This window comes from Argiope bruennichi, chromosome 3 (genome assembly GCF_947563725.1).
Source record: "Argiope bruennichi chromosome 3, qqArgBrue1.1, whole genome shotgun sequence".
In the NCBI taxonomy this organism is placed as follows: domain Eukaryota; kingdom Metazoa; phylum Arthropoda; class Arachnida; order Araneae; family Araneidae; genus Argiope; species Argiope bruennichi.
In genome coordinates, this window is record NC_079153.1 from 8,974,808 (window position 1) to 8,997,366 (window position 22,559).

Below are 22,559 nucleotides of genomic sequence, written 5' to 3' on the forward strand. Positions count from 1 at the left end.
GACAATTAAATGAAAAAGTATTAAAATAAGGAGAAATTGCGGAAAATAGTTTTAAAATTTTGCGCATAATAATACAGCTAAAAAAAAATTGGCGCATTTCGTTTTTTTTTTTTCTTCTTCTTTTTTTCATTTTTTTTTTCGCTAAGACTAATTACAATACTCAAAATTAAATATTGAAAAACGGAAATGTATACAATTTGATCAATTTAATTAAAAACTGTTTTTTCACTATCATGTATGGTAATTTGAGAACTTTTACCATAATTTTACGAATGCAGCAAATTTACACACACTAAAAAAATAATAATAAAACAACAACACATATTTCAACCGGCAGGAAATAAAGAAGATAATAACAGGAAATTCAGAAATGGATGTTGCAGTTCCATTGTTGATAAAGCGAGAAGTTTTCATAACTAATAATGGTCTGATTCGTATTCCACCGTTCAATAAACTTCAAGGAGGAAATTAAACTTGAGTTTGAACAAAAAGGAGGAAACTTTTTCTATATGACCTATCAATGAACATATTCAACTGTAATCGCTAACAGCTGTAATGTTCAAATGCAGTAATTAGTTACAGTGTTTTATTGCAACTCCAGTTATAGTCCAAGGCTTTTTTTATGTGTGTGAATCATTTTCTGAAATAAATAAATTCTGTGTGGAAAGCGCAAGTATTCTTTTTGGTCGAAATGCATGTTATAGTGTTGTTTACACTTTTTGGAATTATTTTTGCTTCGAATGATTATCCACCAGAGACAGAAAGTGAAGATCTTGAATCCGCATTATGTGGTAAGTTTAAAAAAATATTTTTTAATACATTTTTATGATTTTTTTCACTGATTTATCATAATACTTTATATTTGATTCATTAAATACGATTTTCTTTTATAGTTTGAAATATATTTATAGTCTCTCTCTTTTTTTAGACTTTCATATATTTTTATGAATTTTTATTGTTTTTTTCCCACTGATTTATCACAATTGATACTTTATCTTTCACTCCAATTCTTTATTATATTCATTAAATCAAATTCTTTTATAGTCTAAGGACTAGATTTTGCTGGTTTAGCTTATTGCCGAACAAAATAAAATGAATAATATATTTTAATGCACAAAAAAATGAATGAAAGTACACCAGATTTTATTTCAAAGAGGTAAATTGAATATAAATTCCAATTTGATTTAAAAAATATATGAAGACATAAAATTATTATCTAAACAAAATAATTTCCAAATTTGCATTAGCATTTTAAGGTATAAAAATAAAACATATTTCTGAAACAAATAAATGAATAAATATCTGATTTTCTGAAAACAATCAAACCGTATTTATAGCATTAAACTCAAAGTATAATCTTTTGACTCTATTTTAGCTTTAAAGATTATAGTTATCGAAATGCATTAGAAATAAACAATAATATTTCAAAGAATACTAAACACAGGGAAATGGCCAATAAATATAACTTAAGTTTGGTTAAATGGATAATTTTCTTAAATAGTACTTAATTTCATAAAATTATTGCCATTTCAGAAAATGAAGATGGAGAGATGTCTGCAGTTGTGGTTGATTGCTATGACAAAATTGGGATTCAAAAAGTAGGTATAATTTCGCCTTCTATAAAAACTTCGACAAAAGAAGTAGACCTAAAAATGTATTTCTTAAATGTGTCAACATCGAATTCATCATAAAAAGAAACATTGCGATTTAAGTTACTGAATCTGTGAAATAAATCAGTTTCGTGTGCATTCTAATTCGATTCATGATAATTCTTAATCTTCAAAACGACATTCGAGTTTCGAATATTGTTTTTGATAACTAAGTAGAGATTTTTTTTATAAGTTGCCACCAAAAAGAAAGATTAAAATACAATTATATTGCTCCCTTGAACATTACAAAAAATTAATTATTTCACTCCAGCATTTAACAACAAAAAGTTATTTTGTAATTCATGTCAAAGTTATGGACTGTGATCAGATGATTAGGACAAAACTTGATCTTGTACTCTTTCTCTAACCTTTCACGTCACATCAACTAAAAGGCCCAATATGCTTGAATGATCCTTGCATACATAACAGTCATTTGGTGCAATAGGATCTAGCTCTGCTAACCCCGTGTCCTGAAACTAAGAGTCATCACCAGGCAATCGTGGTGTTATAACTCAGTGTAATTCAATTAACCTTTAATCTCTTTAAATAACCTTTTCACATGATCAACTTCATTTATCGGCACACAAATATTTTATAACACTACTCATAACAAGTTATATGTATTTTATGTAATTTGGTATTCTTTATGTTTATATTTGTGATGTTTATATATGTTTATATGTCTGATGCTTTTTAACCACCGCCTTGTGCCAGACATACACTTTTTAGGTAAGCTAGAACGGTGAAGAAAATTTTAAAAAAGATTTTTACCCAATTGACTATTTGGGCTGAGTATACTAGTCATGAAAAAAAAAATGCTAAATTTTGTACAATGAACTCATGATGAAAGTATTCATCATAAATTCATTGTACAAAATTTAGCATTCATCATGAGTATACAGTAATAACGATTTGCAGTTTAAATAGCAATTTTAGTGGAAATTAAAATATACACTCGATTTTTTTCATTCACATGCAAAATATGTTAATTTAAGTAAACAAAGGAATGTGAATACAAAAATAAAAAAAATAAAGTAATTTCATTACAGATTAATTTCATATTACGCGTATTCTGTGCTTGACGGCTATACTTTCCATTGCTTAATTTATTCAACACAATTTATATGCACAATATGCAAAGGCGTAGAAGCAGTTAACTGGGTAATTATATGAAACCATTTTTTCCTTCTATGTTTTCGAACGAATGAAGAAATCGAGTGCTAGTGAATAACATTTTTACGGATTTAGTATTTTCTTGTTATGTATAGTAAGAAAATTTGTGAAGAAAATTTGAAGAATTTATTTTTTGTTCTGCGAAAGTGCAGCGATCATTGCGATCAGTTTCAAAAGATTAACTGTTTTCTGAAAGGTATATGTTTTATTGTTACGAATTTTCCTGTTGCTCTTTCAGTACTCAAGCGTAATCAAAGAATGCTATGAAGGAATTGATGGAGAAGTAAATGGTAGAAAGATAACAGTGTGGTACTGCAAAAATTCTAATGATAAAACTACTCAGGTACTCTATAAAATTATCTTCATTTTTTATCTTCATATTTTGCTTTCTTTATATAGGTAGAAATTTTATTTTAAATTTTAACATTAGAAATTTTAATTCAAGATTTGCAATTAATCGAAAAACCGATTGTGGTAGATAAAATTCCTTGTAAAATTTTATATAGATTGTTTAACTAATTATTGTTAACTTAATAATGAAAGCATTTTAAGATGCACACATTTACAAGAAATAAACTAATTTAAAGAAAAATGTAGGATTGTAAGTAAAACACTTTAATTTTGGTATTAAAGTTACGAATAAATATGGGTATTTTTATTAAGATTTCTTTTGTAAAAATAGGTATATTTATTTTGGTATGGGTATATTTATTATGATTTTGTAAACTGCTTAGAGGTCAGTATTCCAGAGCTATTAGTGATACATATTTAGCAGCGTCAGTGGATAAAATTTGTTGCAATAATTAACAGATAAAAACACGAATATTACAGTTTCAGCCCTTATTCACCATTTTCTATAATCATTTTTTATTTATTATTTAAATGATTTGCTTTCACAACAAGTATTGTGGGTTCTTCACTTATACCCTCATATTTTTTGCAGGCTGATACGTGTGCGGCAAGAAGGATAGCAGAGCAAGAAGGCGTAAGTAGACATTTATTTAATGTGTATTGTTTGATACAGTATTTGAAATATAAATAAATAAAAATTAAATATGAAATAATCAAGATTTATTATTATGTCATCAGTTATTTCTTTTATAAAAAGAGATCATTCACATATAGATTGAAAACAAAGTGAATACAAAATTATATTCACACAGCTGAAAATTTATATATTTTTATACTTGACAAAATGAGAATTAAAATCTCTGAAAATTTTATCCATTGTTGCAGCGAGGATTCAAGTTTATTATTTTAACCTCATACACATTTATTTTTCTTGTCGCTTCTAACATTTATTTGATATATATTTTTTTTTATTTTGATATAAATATTTCCCACTTGTTTAATGTTTAAATCTTGCAATTTTTTATAGATCAATATGATTTCGAACTATGAATGAAAGTGTTTGTATTTGATTTGTATTCCATTTTTCAATCCTTAATGCTTTTACGACATCTTTGAACCATCATACTTTCATTTTTTTATTCAGTTCTGTACCATATATGAATTTAACAATGATTACAAACAAAATAATCATAAATCTGGCTTCTTGTTCATTGTTTCACAATTTTTTTCTGAATAAGCATCGCTTCCCGTCTCTCTCTAAAAGCATTTATGATTAGTTTAAATACGGATTAATTTATTTACTTATCAACACTTTTATATAAAAATGTCGAATGCCAAAAATACACAGTAAAAAAACATCAAAAAAAAATTCGATAGAATAGTTGGAATTACTAGCAACGATTTCTAATATTTGGTAATGCCATGCAATAATTGCATCACATATAATGCTTGAGCATATACAGCTAATCTCTTCAAGCCTGTTTCATATATAAGAGACTCGCTACATTTTTCAGATGGTACTGTAATATAACATTGAAATTATAATTGTTTTTTACTGATTTAAGAAACTTTTCAATAAAAATTTTATTAAAATTTAATTAAAAAAAATTATTACATTTCCGAAATAATTTATAAGATTTTAATAAAAAAATATTACAAATAATTTTATAATATAGTTCTTATTTCTATTTTTCTTAGGTTGAAACTATGAAATGAGTTGAAGAATTTATAATAGGAAATGAATAAAAAAACAATAAATAATTAGCAAATTAAGAAAAAAAATAAGCATTTCGTAAATATTATAATTCGAACTTACCATGCAAATCTTAATTAGTTTAATAGACTAATTTAGATTAAAACTCACTTTAATAGTTATAAAATCAATGTGAAGTCACATCAGTACAATTAACCTAAGTTCACAAACATTTTTCACGTTTCAACATTTTTACCAAAGCAAGACATTTTTATAGAACATGTAAATAAGAATTTATTTTTTTATAATTGAATATTTATTTTATTTCCAGAATGAAGAGGCCTTTACAGATATCATGAATGGTCTAACGGTAAATTCCCCTTATGTTTTCAATTAACAAATAATACTGAGCTATCAAGAGAAATTTCGTATTCATATTTCTGACATTCACATTTTTACTATCTTCCTTTATGATAATTTATAAAATTTTACGAAGTAACTATTTTTTATATATATTTAACATTAAGCGAATATAATATTTTTTCAAATAAAAAAATTCTTGATCCTTGAAAAAAATTCTATTCTTAAGAATACAATATAGAGAAATAAAATTGAGAATTAATCAGAAAAGTAAAATAAAATGATTGCATTAGTCTCTTCAGTTTCAAGGATTCTCTCATTCAGTTTTTCGGAAGCGTCAAGTTGCCCAGTAATGTCATTATTATTATTTAAATCGAAAAGCTACCATGTGACTTAGTATCAATTCTTACCTATCACGATGCTAATTATTTACAAATATTTCGGCTAAATCTAAACCCATATATATTGGCATACTAAAATGCAATATAGAGACATTTTCCACATGAAATCAAGGCATCGATTTATCATGTTGTATGGGGCTCAAAAGTTTCATTATTCGCTAATTAAACTCCACCACTTGTTAATTACTCTTTACATTTTCCCGTTGAATCAAAAAAGTAAATTTGCTGAAATTCGGTAAATAAATTTATTAAAAATAAGTATTACTAAACGAAAGTACAAAACAATATATATTATAATTGCAAACTAGAACTAATTTCATCAGTCTTAATTATCATTCTTACTTCTTAACGCACTTCACACTTGCCTAATATTTACATTTTAAATACCATAATATTTTAAGGCAGGAAAAGTTCCCTAAATCTCTATCTAAAATATTACTTTCCTGCCTTTATATTGCATATGGAATTAAATATTTATGTACTTTCGCTTTCTACTTTCACTGATTAGACAAATGAATACTTCTAAACAAATTGCTATAATTAACTGCTATATATAAGATATATGAATATGTGAAGTAACAGTTCTTTATATCAATCCCAAAATAATTAATCTAATGTGCTGAATTACCTAAAGCTATTTTTTATAGCGAAAACCTTCTAGTCTCAATAAAAGATAATGTTTGAAAAAATAAATTAATTAATTAATTAAGAATGATATCATTGCAATTTTTATTCTTGACTGTTTTTTGGTTGGAGGGGGGGGGATAAAATCAATAGAACCTGAAAACTGTAAAGGTGGCGACTGTGACGGAGAAAAATAAAAGATTACAAAATTTTTTTAAAAAAATTGTGCTTTTATCAAATGTGTTCATTGACTTTACATATATCAAAATTTAAAAATTGCTTTTTTTTACCAAACCTACAGATAAAAACTGATGATGCACTAATATAAATAATATGAATAAATTGTAATTTTAATCGGTATTCTAATATATATTTATTTTTCATGAAATTTTTATAAAAATTGTGAAGAATGTTATTTATTTTGTCATATTCATTGTGTTTTTAATATAATTGAAATATTTTTATATTTATTATTAAACTAGCCGCCATTGGCGACCAGCCGGTTCGCCAATCTTAATGTTCGTTTAAATTTTAATAATTAAATAGGTTTAACCGGAGTATAACCCCCTTCTTCGCCAAGTTTACGATAACGCGCCAAAGCTGGCAATCTTTATTATGCACTATAATTGAACATCTACTCCTTTGCTTTTGAACATTTCGCAAGGCCGTTGTTGGCGATTTTTAAAAATTTCGCCAAGCAGGGGTTTAGACTCCGGTCGTACCATTAAATATTTTACGCAATTCCAACTTTAATAGATTCTTCAGCAAAATATTTTAAAACTTCAAATTTTGATAGTCATATAAATCACTCATAATATTATAAAGGCCTTCAGTCATAGCGTGATATGTATCTCTCTAATTTTCTGTTACCCCTTGTAGAAATTATGCTTTAAATTAAAGTGTAAATGATTAATCTGCAATTAATATAATAATATTTTTTACTGAAACAAAGCATTTTTTTTAATAATATGTTTACTGATAATAGAGTCACTGAGCGTTTAAACTTTATGGCCACTAAAGAATATCTTTCTTATTTTATGTAATATCTCAAGAATTTGTCAACAAAAATTTCTCAGATTCATCATGAACAGATCGATTCGTTAACAATGTTTAATTTTAAATGCATCAAACACTAAGAAAAGAAAATGAATCGTTTAAAATAATCGGTCGGAAACAGGATTAAAAAAACTACTTAAAATAGATGTACTTAAAACTATAAGCATATACAAAAAATATATATAACTAACATAAATACAATTTACATACAAAAGCATGCAACTAACCTAAAAATAATTTAAATCATCCGTTGGTTGTCATGTCAACAATCAGATCAGAGTGCGCATGCGTGAATTTTCTTCGCCAGTTACGTTAATGCAAATGCGTGAATTTTTCTACGCCAGTTGGGGTAACGCTATGCAGATTATACATTTTTAATTTCCTTTATTCTGTGTTATTTTAATTCAAAAGTACTTCAGAATGAATCTGAAACATGGATTAATCAACAATGTTTAATTTTAAATGCATCAAACATTAAGAAAATAAACAGAATCGTTTGAAACAATCCGCGAAAAATATTAACCCTAGCCTTATTACTGTTGGGAGGAGAAAAAAAAACTAAAGCCTTACCCATTTGGTGGTGGGGAATATGGAAGAATTTTTTGGCGGAAAAGTTGGCGGTGGGGAAAATGGAAGATTTTTTTGGCGGGAAAGTTAGTTTTTAATTAATAATTAAAATTTCAAAAAAAGGGACCCCAGGTGCACATTCCCGACCTCTAAGGTATACATGTACCAAATTTGATAGCTGTATGTCAAATGACCTGGCCTGTAGAGCGCCAACACACAGACACACACACATTGAGCTTTATTATAAGTATAGATATAGATTATAATGGAATTTATTAATTATATTTTACTAAAATAATCTACTGATTATCTGATTACGTATTAAAACAAATCTAAATAAAGATAAAAATTAAATAATTAATTATTATTACGAATATCAAAATGTTTTTAAAACATAATAAACCGGGAATTTTGCAGAATTTTAAATATCCAAGGTAGGAACTTTACATAATTTTTTTCATGAGGGAGGAAAAATTTATTACAAAACTCCACTTTTGCATCCTTTAAAAGAAATAGAGCTAAACAAAAATGTGTAAAAACAGCAGAAATACTTTATAAAAAATTCAATATTTTAACTTCTATATTACGATTAGTATTTCATTGCTCTTTTTGAGAACTTACTATAGTTTATGAATAAAAAAAAATATTGTTTAATTAACTAATTCCCTATTAGGAATTATTGTATGCGATTACTTTCGATTGTTAATTTTATGTTATTATTAATAAAAATGATTTTAATGTAATTTGTACTTTTTATAAATAGCCGATACATTTCTTTTTAGAAATGCATTGGTGAATATTTTTCTCAATGATGCATATGGACCTAGGTTGGATTATTTTCACAGATGGATTGATCTCAAAACTGTATGCATATTTTATTAATAAATCTTTATTATTTCAAGAAATGTACAAACGAGGTGTATTTTTTCCCAGAATTACTTGAAATTGTTTTACTTCATTCACTAATATATATATATATATATATATATATATATATATATATATATATATATACGATTAGTATTTCATTATATATATATATATATATATATATTAGTGAATGAAGTAAAACAATTTCAAGTAATTCTGGGAAAAAATACACCTCGTTTGTACATTTCTTGAAATAATAAAGATTTAATAATAAAGAATAAAGAATAATATAAAATAAATAATAATAATATAAATAATAATATAATAATAATATAAATAATAATAAAGAATAATTATTCAAGAAGTATGAATAATTATTCATAATCACAATAATTCACAACTTATTTGATGCTCAAAATATGCTAGTAATGTAATTATTCTTTTAAAAAAATAATTATTTTAATATATTTTATCCAATTTAAAATTTTAAAAAAAAAATCTGAACATATATCTTATTATGAACACTTTAACAAAATATTGATTTAATTATTATAATATATCTTTTAATTCAAGTATGATTAAAGATCATTAGAGCTACTATTAATACTATTTCTAATAAGCTCTCAAGTTGGATAGTTAAAAAAAGAATCTAAGAAAAATAATTGAATCATTTTAAAATGTATATAAAATATTATGCTTTATATTAATTAATGTTCAGAATAAAAAAGTTATTAAAAAATGATTGTATACTATATACTTTGAAAAATATATTTGGTAAATAAAATACAGAAAAGATGGAAAATCCACGTATTTTTTGATGCCTTTATTCTTTCAAACTGTATTTCTAAGTAACAAGCATGAATCTAGTGAAATTTCTGTATTTACTCATTGTTATTTTTATTGGATTTCTTTAATTAATGAAAATCTAGACTATTCTTTTTTTGATTCAGATGATGAATTCAAAGATTATTTATAAAATCGTCGAATATAGTTTCATCATGAATTTCATTTAAATTAAAATTATGGCATTTAAATTAATTGGACATCAATATCATTCAGTAATATGAATTTTTACAAAACCATTTCATTTTTTAAGTATTCATACTCGTTATGTAAGATCGTAAAACATCTAAAAATGGTTTAAATTAATTTATAGGGGCGCTATCAATAAAATATATTTGAAATAACTCTTTCAGGATATATTATTTAAGTGCTTTTTATAATTAAAAGTATATTTAAGTTGTCTATAAAGATATTTTAAGTAAGAAGCAGAACAAAAACAGCTCTTTAAAAGTGCATATCAGAGATATTCCTCATGTATAATAAAAAGTAATCTTAATGGATTTTTTTTTAAATTTTCCTGAACTAAAGTATAAATTTTTTTAAAATAATTTATTAGTTTATATTCGACATTTAAATACCAAAAATAACCACTTACATTATATTTAAATGGCTCAAGCATGTTCCCAATAAGCATTCAATAATAAATACGTTATCGATTAAATGCATTTGTGATAATTTTTTCAGTTTATATTATTTAAATGTTTTTTATAATTAAAATAAATTTAAAATATCTGTAAAGTTAGAAGCAGAACAAAATGAATTATTAAAAAATGCTTATAAGAAATGTTCATCACATATTGTAAAAAGTAATCTTAATAAATGTTTATATTTACTGATAAGCAATAACTAAAGCATAATTTTTTTTTTATAAAAAAAGGCTTTATTAGTTTATATTCGCCATCTAAATAAAAAAAATTCCACTTATATTATGTTTCAATATCTTTAATATTTCCAATAAGCATCTCGAATGAAGTTATAGATTTGAATCTTGAAATTTTACGAATAAATAAAATTAAACTGATTTAAGTTCAATATCTCTATGAAAATTACAGAAGGAATAACAATTTAAGAATTTAAATGTCATTAAATTTAATATTGTTTTAATGAAATTTTGGACATATTCATTCAAGGTCATTTCACAATCATGAGAACACCATTTTCGAAGAATCGTTGTTGACCTTGTTTAAATAAATAAATCCTAAACTGCGTATGTATTTTGAAAAAAAAATTGAATGCTGTTTCTGATAGCAATGAAAAAACGGAATCAAAACAATTCAAATAATCATTTAACTCCGACACAGAGCCTCCTAATTTACTTTGATAAGAATCGAAGAATGGATATAAAAAAGAATCTCTGCTCTGTCAGGGTGAGAAGGAAATTTCGAATAAAAACTTGGCGTAACAAATTGAAATCTCTGTCACCTTAGCTGAAAAGAATCCGTCACACTTGAAAGAACAATTTACAGCTCACGAATTGGTAAACAATGCATTCAGTTTATATCTGTGAACTAGAATGGTATAAATTGAAACTCTCACTTTTGTGTCGTCAATCTGACCTTTTTTCTGCAACGAAAGGCAAAATGAGTTTCGTCACTTTTCTCTCTCTGCAAATTTTGTTGATATCCGGATGTGTTTTTGGAGCACCCGAGTCGTCCGAATCCGAAGAGATAAGTGCCGAAGACATGAAAATCCTTCTATGTGGTAAGAAAGATTTTTTAAATTAGACTATTTGATGTAATTACATTTGAAATATTTAAGCTTAATTAAACTTTATTTAATAATCTACATAATTTCTACAAGCAGAAATGTTCATAATTATATTTTGCTTGTTTTTTGTAAATATGAAAATGTATTTAAAATTAAGGATTTACATACTTATTCAGGATTTGTGTCTTACTGTTTTCAATATTCAATTCCAATTGGCTATGAACTTCAGTTACAAAACCTTTTAATTTCGCATTCATTATTTCAAATACTTGATAAAAGAAGTAAATCAAATATAATTAAAATTTATAAATATAATTATTAAACTATGAATAAAATTATTAGTAAAAAATTATAATCAGTAAATTAATAATTATAATTATCTTTTTTAGATAGCTTTATTGGCGATTTTAATAAGCCAGAGAATTTTATTCAATAGCTTCCACATTGAGCAATTTTACTCACAGAACAAATTTTAAAAAAATGCAGATGACGTATAATATATTTGATTTTTTGAAATTGTTATATTGAAAAAAGCAAAAACTTCACAAAATAATAAATAAGACAAATAATTGTAAATAGAACATTAAATATGCTTTTAAATAGACAATTGAAAAGATAATGAATGATCTTTTTTTTAAATGTCCCTAGCTTGAATTAATTGCTTGTTATGTTCTTCTAAAATAATGAAAATTATTTGTTAGATTTAATCCACTATTTATAGAACTTGTTTAAAACACACTTTTAATAAACAATTTTTTCTTATTATTATTAATAAATTAATAATGATTAATTATTATTATTAATTAGATTAATCAAAACTAGAAAAACTGGAAAAAGTTTAAAGTAAATGCATTCAGGTGATGTTTTTATGTGATTTTCTAACCGATTTCTGTTTGCTGAAATGTAAATTCTGAAATGAGAATATGCAGCCGGAGTAACAAAACGGTCTTCAGTTATTAGTTAAGTTAAATTATCTCAAATTTACTGCTTCAATTATTACTTGTTGAATTATTTTGTTGATGTTATTCCCATCGAATTTCAGAACGGTACTTCAAGCATTATTTTTACTGATTCTTATTCTTCCGATCAAATATATCAATTTTATTCTAATTCTCATGCAAAGTAGAAATATTTTCCACGGAACTGTTACGATATAACCAAATCTATTTCTCAAACTCTGATTAGAAGAGATAAAGTTCTACCTACCTCTCTGTCTGATATATTTCTCCAATCAAATCTGGTGTCTTTAATCAAGATTCACATTAAAATAAGATGACATTTGAAGAATAGCTTTCAAGAAAGTTTTTGATTAAACTAAATTATGTATTTATAGTTTTCAATTTACAAATGATATACGAAATAAAAATCTTGTAATATTTTCTTTTTTTCTATTTTTAGATGAAAAAAATGCTGATGTTTCGAAGATCATAGTGGGTTGTTTTGATGAAATGAGTATTCCAGAGGTATTTATACATATATGCATATAATTTTTATCTACTTATGAATTCGATAGCCATAGTTATTTTATTTTAACAATTCAGGTCAGTAGTTCATGATTTTGCATTGCATGAATTAAGATATATACATATATATATTAATTTTCTTGATTTCCTTTTTCTCTTGAAGATAATAAATGAATTTTAAGAACAAAATGTGTATATTTAATTTATGTTTATCATTTAATGAAACAAATATCTGGTTGCACTTTTATGCTTGAATTTCTATCATTAAATTCGTTTCAAAATCAAATTGTTTACCGTATCTTATTTTAAATAGTGACTAAGATCACAAAGGCACTGAGAAGGAAAAACTTGTCCTTTTCAAACATTCCCCTCAAAACTAATCCTTTCATAATATCAGTACAGATTGTATTGGTGTTGATGTGGATATGCAAATAAATAAAATAAAAAATCAACAAATCAAAACAGCAAAGTAACAATTTTTTTTTGTAGATAACATTTAAACATAGATAGCATTTGTAGATAATTTAAAGATAAGATCATGTTCGTAGTGATAATGATCATAGCTAAGCTAATCTCTGTGATTTTATATAGAATTATTAAATTAATTGTCAAATTATTATTTCTTTCTTGTCAATTATTAAATTCTTTGTCAATTTATTACTTATATAACTGAATCTAATTACAAACATATAAGACCATAAATGTCCCACTATAACAAATGAAATCGTTCCTACTATAATGAAATTGGGCAGTGATGATATTTAATGCTTAATAAATAAAGTAGATAGCCATGAAAAGCTTCTCCGAACTAAAACATTCAGATAAATCTCAATGACCGGAACACCGTAACAACATTAGCGGGAACTATGGGTGAGTCTTAAGGGACAAACCGGCCAAGTTACAACCCCTCCTATAGGAGGAACGCCCTGTCATCGATAGAGAGTAGCCTATCCAAAGCCATTTCTGTTTTCCCTTGAACAGCGAAAACTAATCATCATGTCTAAATTTTTTCATCTCCATTTTTGAGTTTCTTCCAAGGATGATATATAAAACAGATAGAAAAGTTATCGATTTTGTTAAATAAATTGTGATTCGTTACAAGGAAAATTATTTTCTTACAATTTACTTCAATTAAAATTTCCATTTCAACTTTTTTTCTTATTTACTGAATGCATTCTAAGGCACCAGTAAAATTAGTATTTTTTTATTTTCAATAGTCAGTTATTATTGGTTTTTATGTCAAAATTTAAAATTAATAATTTTAATGCCTGAACTAATGCTTTCTCAGTTTGGTGTTTCATTTTGAAATCTCATTTTCTTAGTATGCACCCATCATCAAACAATGTTACGATGGATTAAATGGTGAAATTAACGGCCAAATGATGAAAGACTGGTATTGCGCACATAACACTGACGAAATAATGAAAGTAAGTCAAACGCTTTATTAATTAAATTAGCTTCATTTATCCGTCGTTGTTCAATACTTATGTCGTTCTTCAATACTTATACTTACTGATATGTTGATATTAGAATTGGCATTATATTGAGGAAAAGAAAAAAAAATATACTTTGATATATCATCATTAATAATTTTTTTAAAAACCTAAGCAAAATTTTTGCTTTACTTTCTAGACACCAATTAAGAAATATGTCTGATTTCAATTAATTTTCAAACATGCGAAAATGTCTTCAAAACCTAATCATTGTAATTGCATTTCCTAATACGAGTATTACTATAAACATTCATCTATAAAATTTAATTGTTCACCATAAATATTAACTCTTATCCTTAAAATTTAACGACGATATACATATATATATATTGAATTTCATACTGGTACTGGGAAATTGTTAGAATAAAGAATTAAAATCATAATCAAATCGAGTCTAGAATATTTCACCAGTTTAGCACTGACAACTATGATAATAGAAATATATACACAAAGGAGTTAGTAATAATTAAGGGAATTGTGATCTTGCATTAATAGCAAACAGAAAATGGGAAGAATAATTTATAGCTAAAATAAATATTCTACGCCCTGTAAAATGATAGAAAAGGAATTCTGCAGATTTTTTTCCAAGTTATTTAAAGTTCTCACTTGCTTTAATTTAATAATAGTTTTTCAATTTAATTACTTTTTTAATTGATTCTCAATTTTACTTTCTCAAATCAACTAACAATAAAACTGTAAATACCTATCATTATTAAAAGATGTTATTTACAGATCGATGAAAAATATTTTTTTAATGGAAAGGATAATTTTTATGTCTATTTATAAACTTAATTTTATCTTACGGCAATACTCGATTTTGAATGCATATCCAAATTCTCCAGAATAAACAGCTGGAATATATATTACATTTTGCAATTTCATTAAATGCTTGATAAATTATAAACTATTAAAATTTTCAATTTCTAATGCTAAATAATTGACATTCTTTTTCACTATATTTCATGATATAGCAAATTTGTAATAATAGTTTTTATTTTATATTGAAATATTTTATAAAAATGTCAAAATGTAGGCTTTTTTTTAAAATATAAATAATAAAATTTTTATTCTACTGCTTAAAAAATACAAACGCTGTATTTTATAATTTTATGAATTTTTAAATTCATAAATTTAAAAAAAATGGAAAAGAACTTTTTAAAAAAATTGTTGCCTATCGAATGAACAGGACCTAAAACAGTAATATTCCAAAATTTATCGTTTTCCATCTAAAATATTTTGAGATGTGAAGCATAACCCTGAAGTTTTCAGAACGGCATGGTTTTCGCTTTCTTTAAAGGTCATCTGAAGTTTTAGAAAGATATCCTTGGCATGAATAAAAAAATCACTAAAATGGTGTGGAAAACAAAGCATGTATTTCAAAGTTATTTTAGATTAAAATGCATTTTTCTTCTTTAGAAAATAAATGTGAGGATGAGGAGAAAACACAGATGCGTGAAACAGATTTTACTACAATTACTTTTTCAGGCGAAGTTTTGCTAGAGAGTCTTATCGCAGCTATTGATTAGTCTAAACACTTTATAACTGAGGATTTCTCATTATTTAAACTCATTTAAAAGAGGATTTTAAATTCATAAAATAACTTAATTAATTCAAACTTATTTTAAGAGGATAATTTTTTTAATTTTTAAAGTCTATAAAATTTAATTCACTCATTTGAATCTTGCTTTTATTTTAAGGTACTCTTGTACATTTATATTTAGACCATCATAATTTACCCATGGTCCTTGCGCCAGAAAATTCCAAACAAATCCAAATTAAAAGAGGCAAAATTGGGGAACGCAATTAGAAAATTTGAAGATTATTATAGTATAAATATATATATAGTTCACAGTGTGAATTCAAAGTCCCTTATGTAAATTTAAGTACTCTTGTGTACTATTCGTTTTGCATTGATATGATTTTAAATCTGGTTTAGCCCAGCATAGTTAAACCATGGCTCTTGCGCCAGAAAATTCCAAACAAATCCAAATTAAAAGAGGCAAAATTGGGGAACACAATTAGAAAATTTGAAGATTATTATAGTATAAATATATATATAGTTCACAGTGTGAATTCAAAGTCCCTTATGTAAATTTAAGTACTCTTGTGTACTATTCGTTTTGCATTGATATGATTTTAAATCTGGTTTAGCCCAGCATAGTTAAACCATGGCTCTTGCGCCAGAAAATTCCAAACAAATCCAAATTAAAAGAGGCAAAATTGGGGAACGCAATTAGAAAATTTGAAGATTATTATAGTATAAATATATATATAGTTCACAGTGTGAATTCAAAGTCCCTTATGTAAATTTAAGTACTCTTGTGTACTATTCGTTTTGCATTGATATGATTTTAAATCTGGTTTAGCCCAGCATAGTTAAACCATGGCTCTTGCGCCAGAAAATTCCAAACAAATCCAAATTAAAAGAGGCAAAATTGGGGAACGCAATTAGAAAATTTGAAGATTATTATAGTATAAATATATATATAGTTCACAGTGTGAATTCAAAGTCCCTTATGTAAATTTAAGTACTCTTGTGTACTATTCGTTTTGCATTGATATGATTTTAAATCTGGTTTAGCCCAGCATAGTTAAACCATGGCTCTTGCGACAGAAAATTCTAAATAAATCCAAATTAAAAGAGGAAAAACTGGGGAAAGCAATTAGAAAAGATTATTCCAATATTGATATATATATATAATCCCTTATATGAATACAATTTGCATATTTTTAAATAGGGTAAACTTCGAAGTTGAACCTATTTTCCTCGAATGTATAGATTACAAAAAATTGGAAATATCATGATACAATTTTGGCCGATTATTCGACTGAACTTTTATACCTTGTTGAACCATAACAATCATGAAATTATTTCAAAAAGCATTTGAAATTAATATGAAATAATAATTGACATTTCATTCAGTGAACTTGTTATCAGTACATTCTTTATAAAAAATTGTTGAGAGAAGAGAGAACAGTCATTCCTTTAATTTGCTCAATCGTGCCTGCAGATAATTCTCTTACTGTACCAAATGCAATGCTTATGTCCAAATGCAATTTCTATTTAACTTTGACTTACTTATCTGACGTTAAGTAAAGCTTTAATTTTGTTGTTTCACTTTTTTTATATTTTTAATTTATAAGCAAATTTTTCAACAAAATATGTAACAGATTCATTTATAAAAAAAACTTTTTATTAAAGACTCTTTTCCAGTTACTTGATTTTTTTATCTTGTACTTATAATTAATATTCCTTTTTATTAATTTACTAATTTCAGGCTGATGAGTGTTCTGACCAATTGATAATAGCAGAGAAAGTAAGCATATTTCTGTGTGCTTTAAAATTTTTATAATATAGTTATAAATACAACAACATATTTTTTATAAATGCTATTAATGTATTACAGTCAGCGTTTAAATTAATTGTTGTGACAATTTTTCTCACATACAAAATATTTATAATTCAAGATTATAAAAGAAATTAAAGATTAGATAAAATTATTTGATAGTATAATTAATTTTATCTTGCATTTAATATGTATAGTAATCCTGCAGTAAATTATAAATAATATTTCTTTATTCTGATTGATTTTTATCTTGAAGAAGACAATCGTTCTATATAAATGATTCGGTTCTGTGTTTATTAAAGTAAAACATATACATTTCTCTCCTAAGTGGATATTGATGAAACAAAATTTCCAATCGAAATAAAAATAACTAAAATATAAAGCAATGAATTTTTTATTGCAAACTTTTAAGATCAAAATTGTTTGAAATAAAAGTTGCTGATATAATATCAAAATCTGAAGAAAAAAAACTTTCTTCAAACTTTTGCTTAGTTTGTAAAGTTTTCATAATTTAGTAGAAGCCTATTTCTATATTTAACATTCAATACATATACAAGTTTTAATTTCAGTTTAATTCTTTTTTAAGTAAAATGTATTTGCTTGTCAATTTTCTAAAAGTTTTTAGTACTTATTTAAACAATAACAATGAAATTAATACATTAGTTTAAATAAAACTGATAGATATTTCATGAATAGCGTGTACATTTTACGGTCTAGTATTTTTTTTAAAAATTATTTTGTTTCAGGGAGAAGAGTTCTTAAAAGAAGCTGCAGATCAACTCGGGGTAAGGATATTTGTTCATAATAAATAACAAAACTTAAAATTCTTACTTTATAAAGAATTCATTAAATATAAGATACGTTTAAGACACTTTTTAAATGCAATAACTTATCTTATGTTGCATTAGCTCAGCATCACTTTCATGCATTGCGCCTCTTCTTGGATATAATTATAAACAAAATGTATAATAATGTATATTGGCAGTATCTTGTTATTTCTGGTAGCTCATTATTTTTTTTATATTTATCAAAGACCAGTAAATTCTAATGACGAACGATTTTAATCTTCCAGATATCAGTTATTATTCCAATAAGAAACTAAATTTATCTCAAATGAAACTGGAATTTATAAGATGAATAAATTAAACCTGAAAATCATTGCATTTAACTATATTAACATTTATATTCTGACATATAATATATAAAAAAAGGAAAAATGACGCCTTGTGCGTTATTTAGAAAATGTAACGGTCTGTTGATCGAAATCTGCCAAGTAATTATTTCTTGGATTGCAGATACTAGGTAAGAAAGGGATTTTTAATGTTCAAATTAGATTTGAATTTAATCTGATTTTATTTTTTTTACCTAAAAAATGTGGACCCTATTATTAAATACAAAATGTTTTCAGCACTTTGAAATTCAATGATGTTAAATTTATTTTTGCTAATAATTCAGTGATATTGGTTTTATTTCTATGTCACTTTTTATTTAATTTGACTGTATCTTTTAAGACAGATCTCAAAATGAATTTGCATATTTTTATTAAAGAAATTCAAAATAATTTTATTTTTCACGCATGTTTTTTGCATGCTTTAGTTAGTGAAAAGGTTTTGATTGAACATCAGCTTTCTTTGGACTTTAATTAATTTCATTTCAGAATGTTTGCTTTCACTTCCATTGTTTTTAAATAGATACTGGTTCTCTGTATTTCGTAATAATGCACAAAATGCAGCCATTAAAGCAGTCATTTCGAAATGTAACTATTCTACGCTGCCATGTTTCAAACTAGAGGTTTTATCTTAACTATTTTTTACTAGATAATAAAGCTCACTTGTATTCATAATATGTGTCTAATTAATTGCAAAAACTGTGTCCAGTTACTACCAAAACTTGCAACTAAGTTTTCGATATACTCATAATGATAGTTTAATGAAGTAAATGAAACAAGATAAATGCATTTGAGTTAAGTGATTTTTTTTAAAAAAAACTTCTTTTACATTTATGTAGAGTTTCAATTTGTGGCCATTACCTTTCCACTGTTATACTGAACGCATCCAATTCAATTTAGTTTTATTGTATTGTAATAGATGGCACTATGGGTTCTACTAATCGAAAGTGCAAAGTCACTTGACCATAAATTTTATATAAAACGAGTTACTGGTATTCGGAAAGAGGCGTTACATAGTTTAGCTATGAGCAGACATCTTGTTAGGCTTCGCCCTTTGTGCCATTTTAATATTTTACTTCTAACTTTAATGTAAATAATCTTTCTCGTCCTAATTGTTAATGTCCTTTTAATCGTGTTTATTGTAAATAAATTATTTGTTTTTCTTTAAAAGTTTCTTAATCAGTACCCTAGACACTGATCCAAACGGGATTGAATGAGCATTTTGTCCCACCCAGTCCTATATTTATCATTGCCATTAACTTATTAATTAAAACAATATTTATAATGTTCCGAATAATAAATTTTGCTTTAGTTGGCAATTATGATGAATGTATCCTCATACGATATCGAGATTTTTGATATTTGATTACATTCTGATATATTATCATTAAGTTTCTTGAATGAATTCTCTCTTTCAAAAGAACAATTGCAAACATTTTCATAAATGTGTATTGTTTATATAATAATAAGAATGTAGCTTTTTTGCTTACAAAATATTTCATATAATATTTAAAATTTGTAGGATTTGAATTTCAGTATTCAATTATTACAATTAAGTCAAATATTAGATTGAAACATGTTTTTTTTTCTTTTTCAGGAATGTGTGGAAAGTAAACTTCCTAGTGATAAGAGAAGAAAATAACTCATAAATGCATCAATACAAAGAGGTCTAATGGCATATAGTTAAATATATATATTTTTTTATATTATAGCTTCATAGATTTATTAGCTTTCGCTTGTTTATAAAGCTTGAATAAAGGTTATTTCAGCATTTTGAATCTTGGAATCTTTCACATCTATAATACCACTTTCAAAAAAATCATTTAAATTTAATATTATTAGTATACATATTTTAACCACCAACATAAATTTTCTGGACACATTACGATATTATGAAATAATTTTAACATGGGAATAAAATTTAGAAATTCATGAAAAGTTTTGTTAAGAAATTATATATTAAGTATTATGAAAAAAACTATTCTTAATCAGTGAAATGATTCTTAACAGTTTGTTTCAGAATCTGAAGAATCAGTTGATGAACAATAACACAACTTTTCAAAAAAGTCATTTCCATAAATAAACGCAAAGGACAATTACAGCATATAACAGTAATTAAATAGATTATAGAATTACGGTTTTTAATTTATATATTTACATAAAAAAACCTTAAACACAAATTTAAATTCATGGAATAAAATTGATCGTTTGCCTTAAATAAATGTAGTATTATTTTGTCATTCTAGACAAAATAATTAAGACAAATTCTCTCAGATAAAAGAGTATATCAAGGGATAAAAGTTGTAAAGACACAGTAATCTGAGTCATTTTAATTATTATCTGGTTTAAAAGAGATCTTGAATAGTTATTATTTGAGTACACGAGGCAACAGAATTGATCCCTACATATTTTTTTTTAAATATGCAAAGCGAGAATTTCTTAGCACGTAATGGTTCTGAAATTTCCAAATAAATCTAGTCTTTAAAAAATTAGTAAAATCGACAGTTACATAAATGCATCTAAAAACAAGTGATTTTTATATAGAGAAATTTTTCATTTTTATATTTTGCAACATGTTATAATACTAAATTCAATCTATTTTGGTGGTAGTAATTTTATAATCGCAATAAAAATAACTAGAATATTTTAAAGTTTGCACTAAATAAAGTGAATTCTGATATTAATTTTTTGTTCAGTTTTAAAAAGTTGTAGGGAGTGCCTGTTTGAAGCAACTAGGTACAAAAGTGTGGGGAATTGCGCAGTGATACATCCTACGTGAAATTTCAGTTAAGTGTAATAAAAAGCAACGGATGCTTTCAGATATTTTTGCTAAAACTTTATAAAACGTTTCATATCCAAAATGCCAGGAAAAAAAATTACATTGTTAACTTTCAGGTTCATGTAAGTTTAATCTTTTTAATAAAGAAATCTGAAGACTGTAATTCTATAACTGTCTTTTTATACATTGTACAGTTACATCAACTTAGAGTCGATATATTAATGCTATAATTATCGATTGAGACGAAGTAGCAAAAGAGCAAAACTAAAAACAAAAACAATTGCGAGAGAGTTTATCGAATTGGTCATTTTGTGATTTTCGATACAGTATTGAATATGCAAATAATGTCAACAGTGATAAGTCAAAGAACTGTATGATATTAAATTAAAATTCCAAAAAAGGAAGAGAAAAATGGATATATCATTAAAACATCGCTATTCTATTTGATCTATTATGCCTCTTTAAGTACCTTTTTTCAAGCCCACAAAACGCACTACAGAAATGTGGTATCAAATTTAGTTCCTGCTTTTATACAAACCAGTATTTAGAATTTCAATTATAATTCAACGCTTTTATAGTTTTGTTTTGATATCCATATTTTTAATGAAAAACTTGTACACTGTAAGAAATTAAGAACATTATATGAAGATTCAAATATTTAGTCTGAAAATAGTAATATTATTTATTCAAATTACAAAATTCAATTTTCTATCACAGTAGTTTCTAATTTTTATATATTACCATGGACTTTAATTATTTTTTTAATTTGTGATTCACCTCTCCATTTTCTCCGCCTTCTAATAATGTTTTCCAATAAAGAGATTTCATTAGAAGAATCTGTGTAGGATTAAATTATTTTGATACATTTTGTAGGATTTATTTTTCATGCTTTATTATATTTAAATAACACCATTACTTCCACGCCTTAACAAATGAAAACAACACTGCAATGATTTCGTATCAACTGAGGATGGAACCCATAAAATACTCAGCCTGATTATTAATCTCTGAAATA

At 25.4% G+C, this 22,559-nt stretch overlaps 2 protein-coding genes across 2 annotated transcripts; both read left to right on the forward strand.

Annotated features, from left to right (window-relative positions):
* Window positions 1-405: 405 nt before the first annotated feature.
* On the forward strand, window positions 406-8,792 carry LOC129963541 (uncharacterized). The gene is made up of 6 exons (XM_056077982.1): window positions 406-791; window positions 1,534-1,598; window positions 3,061-3,165; window positions 3,766-3,807; window positions 5,198-5,236; window positions 8,657-8,792. Exons 1-6 carry the CDS (start codon window positions 692-694, stop codon window positions 8,684-8,686), a joined length of 381 nt encoding a protein of 126 aa, XP_055933957.1. The 5' UTR covers window positions 406-691; the 3' UTR covers window positions 8,687-8,792.
* Window positions 8,793-10,621: 1,829 nt separating this feature from the next.
* LOC129963537 (uncharacterized) lies at window positions 10,622-20,543 on the forward strand. The gene is made up of 6 exons (XM_056077978.1): window positions 10,622-11,288; window positions 12,693-12,757; window positions 14,080-14,184; window positions 17,529-17,567; window positions 18,344-18,382; window positions 20,363-20,543. Exons 1-6 carry the CDS (start codon window positions 11,072-11,074, stop codon window positions 20,405-20,407), a joined length of 510 nt encoding a protein of 169 aa, XP_055933953.1. The 5' UTR covers window positions 10,622-11,071; the 3' UTR covers window positions 20,408-20,543.
* Window positions 20,544-22,559: the final 2,016 nt, after the last annotated feature.

What these genes read in the sequence shown, in the direction of transcription:
- LOC129963541 (XM_056077982.1), top strand. Translation starts at nt 692, where the DNA reads ATGCATGTTATAGTGTTGTTTACACTTTTTGGAATTATTTTTGCTTCG. An exon ending in ACAAAATTGGGATTCAAAAA is followed by an intron (nt 1,599 to 3,060) that starts GTAGGTATAATT and finishes TTGCTCTTTCAG; the next exon opens with TACTCAAGCGTAATCAAAGA. An exon ending in ATATCATGAATGGTCTAACG is followed by an intron (nt 5,237 to 8,656) that starts GTAAATTCCCCT and finishes ATTTCTTTTTAG; the next exon opens with AAATGCATTGGTGAATATTT.
- LOC129963537 (XM_056077978.1), top strand. Translation starts at nt 11,072, where the DNA reads ATGCATTCAGTTTATATCTGTGAACTAGAATGGTATAAATTGAAACTC. An exon ending in CATGAAAATCCTTCTATGTG is followed by an intron (nt 11,289 to 12,692) that starts GTAAGAAAGATT and finishes TTCTATTTTTAG; the next exon opens with ATGAAAAAAATGCTGATGTT. An exon ending in AATTGATAATAGCAGAGAAA is followed by an intron (nt 17,568 to 18,343) that starts GTAAGCATATTT and finishes ATTTTGTTTCAG; the next exon opens with GGAGAAGAGTTCTTAAAAGA.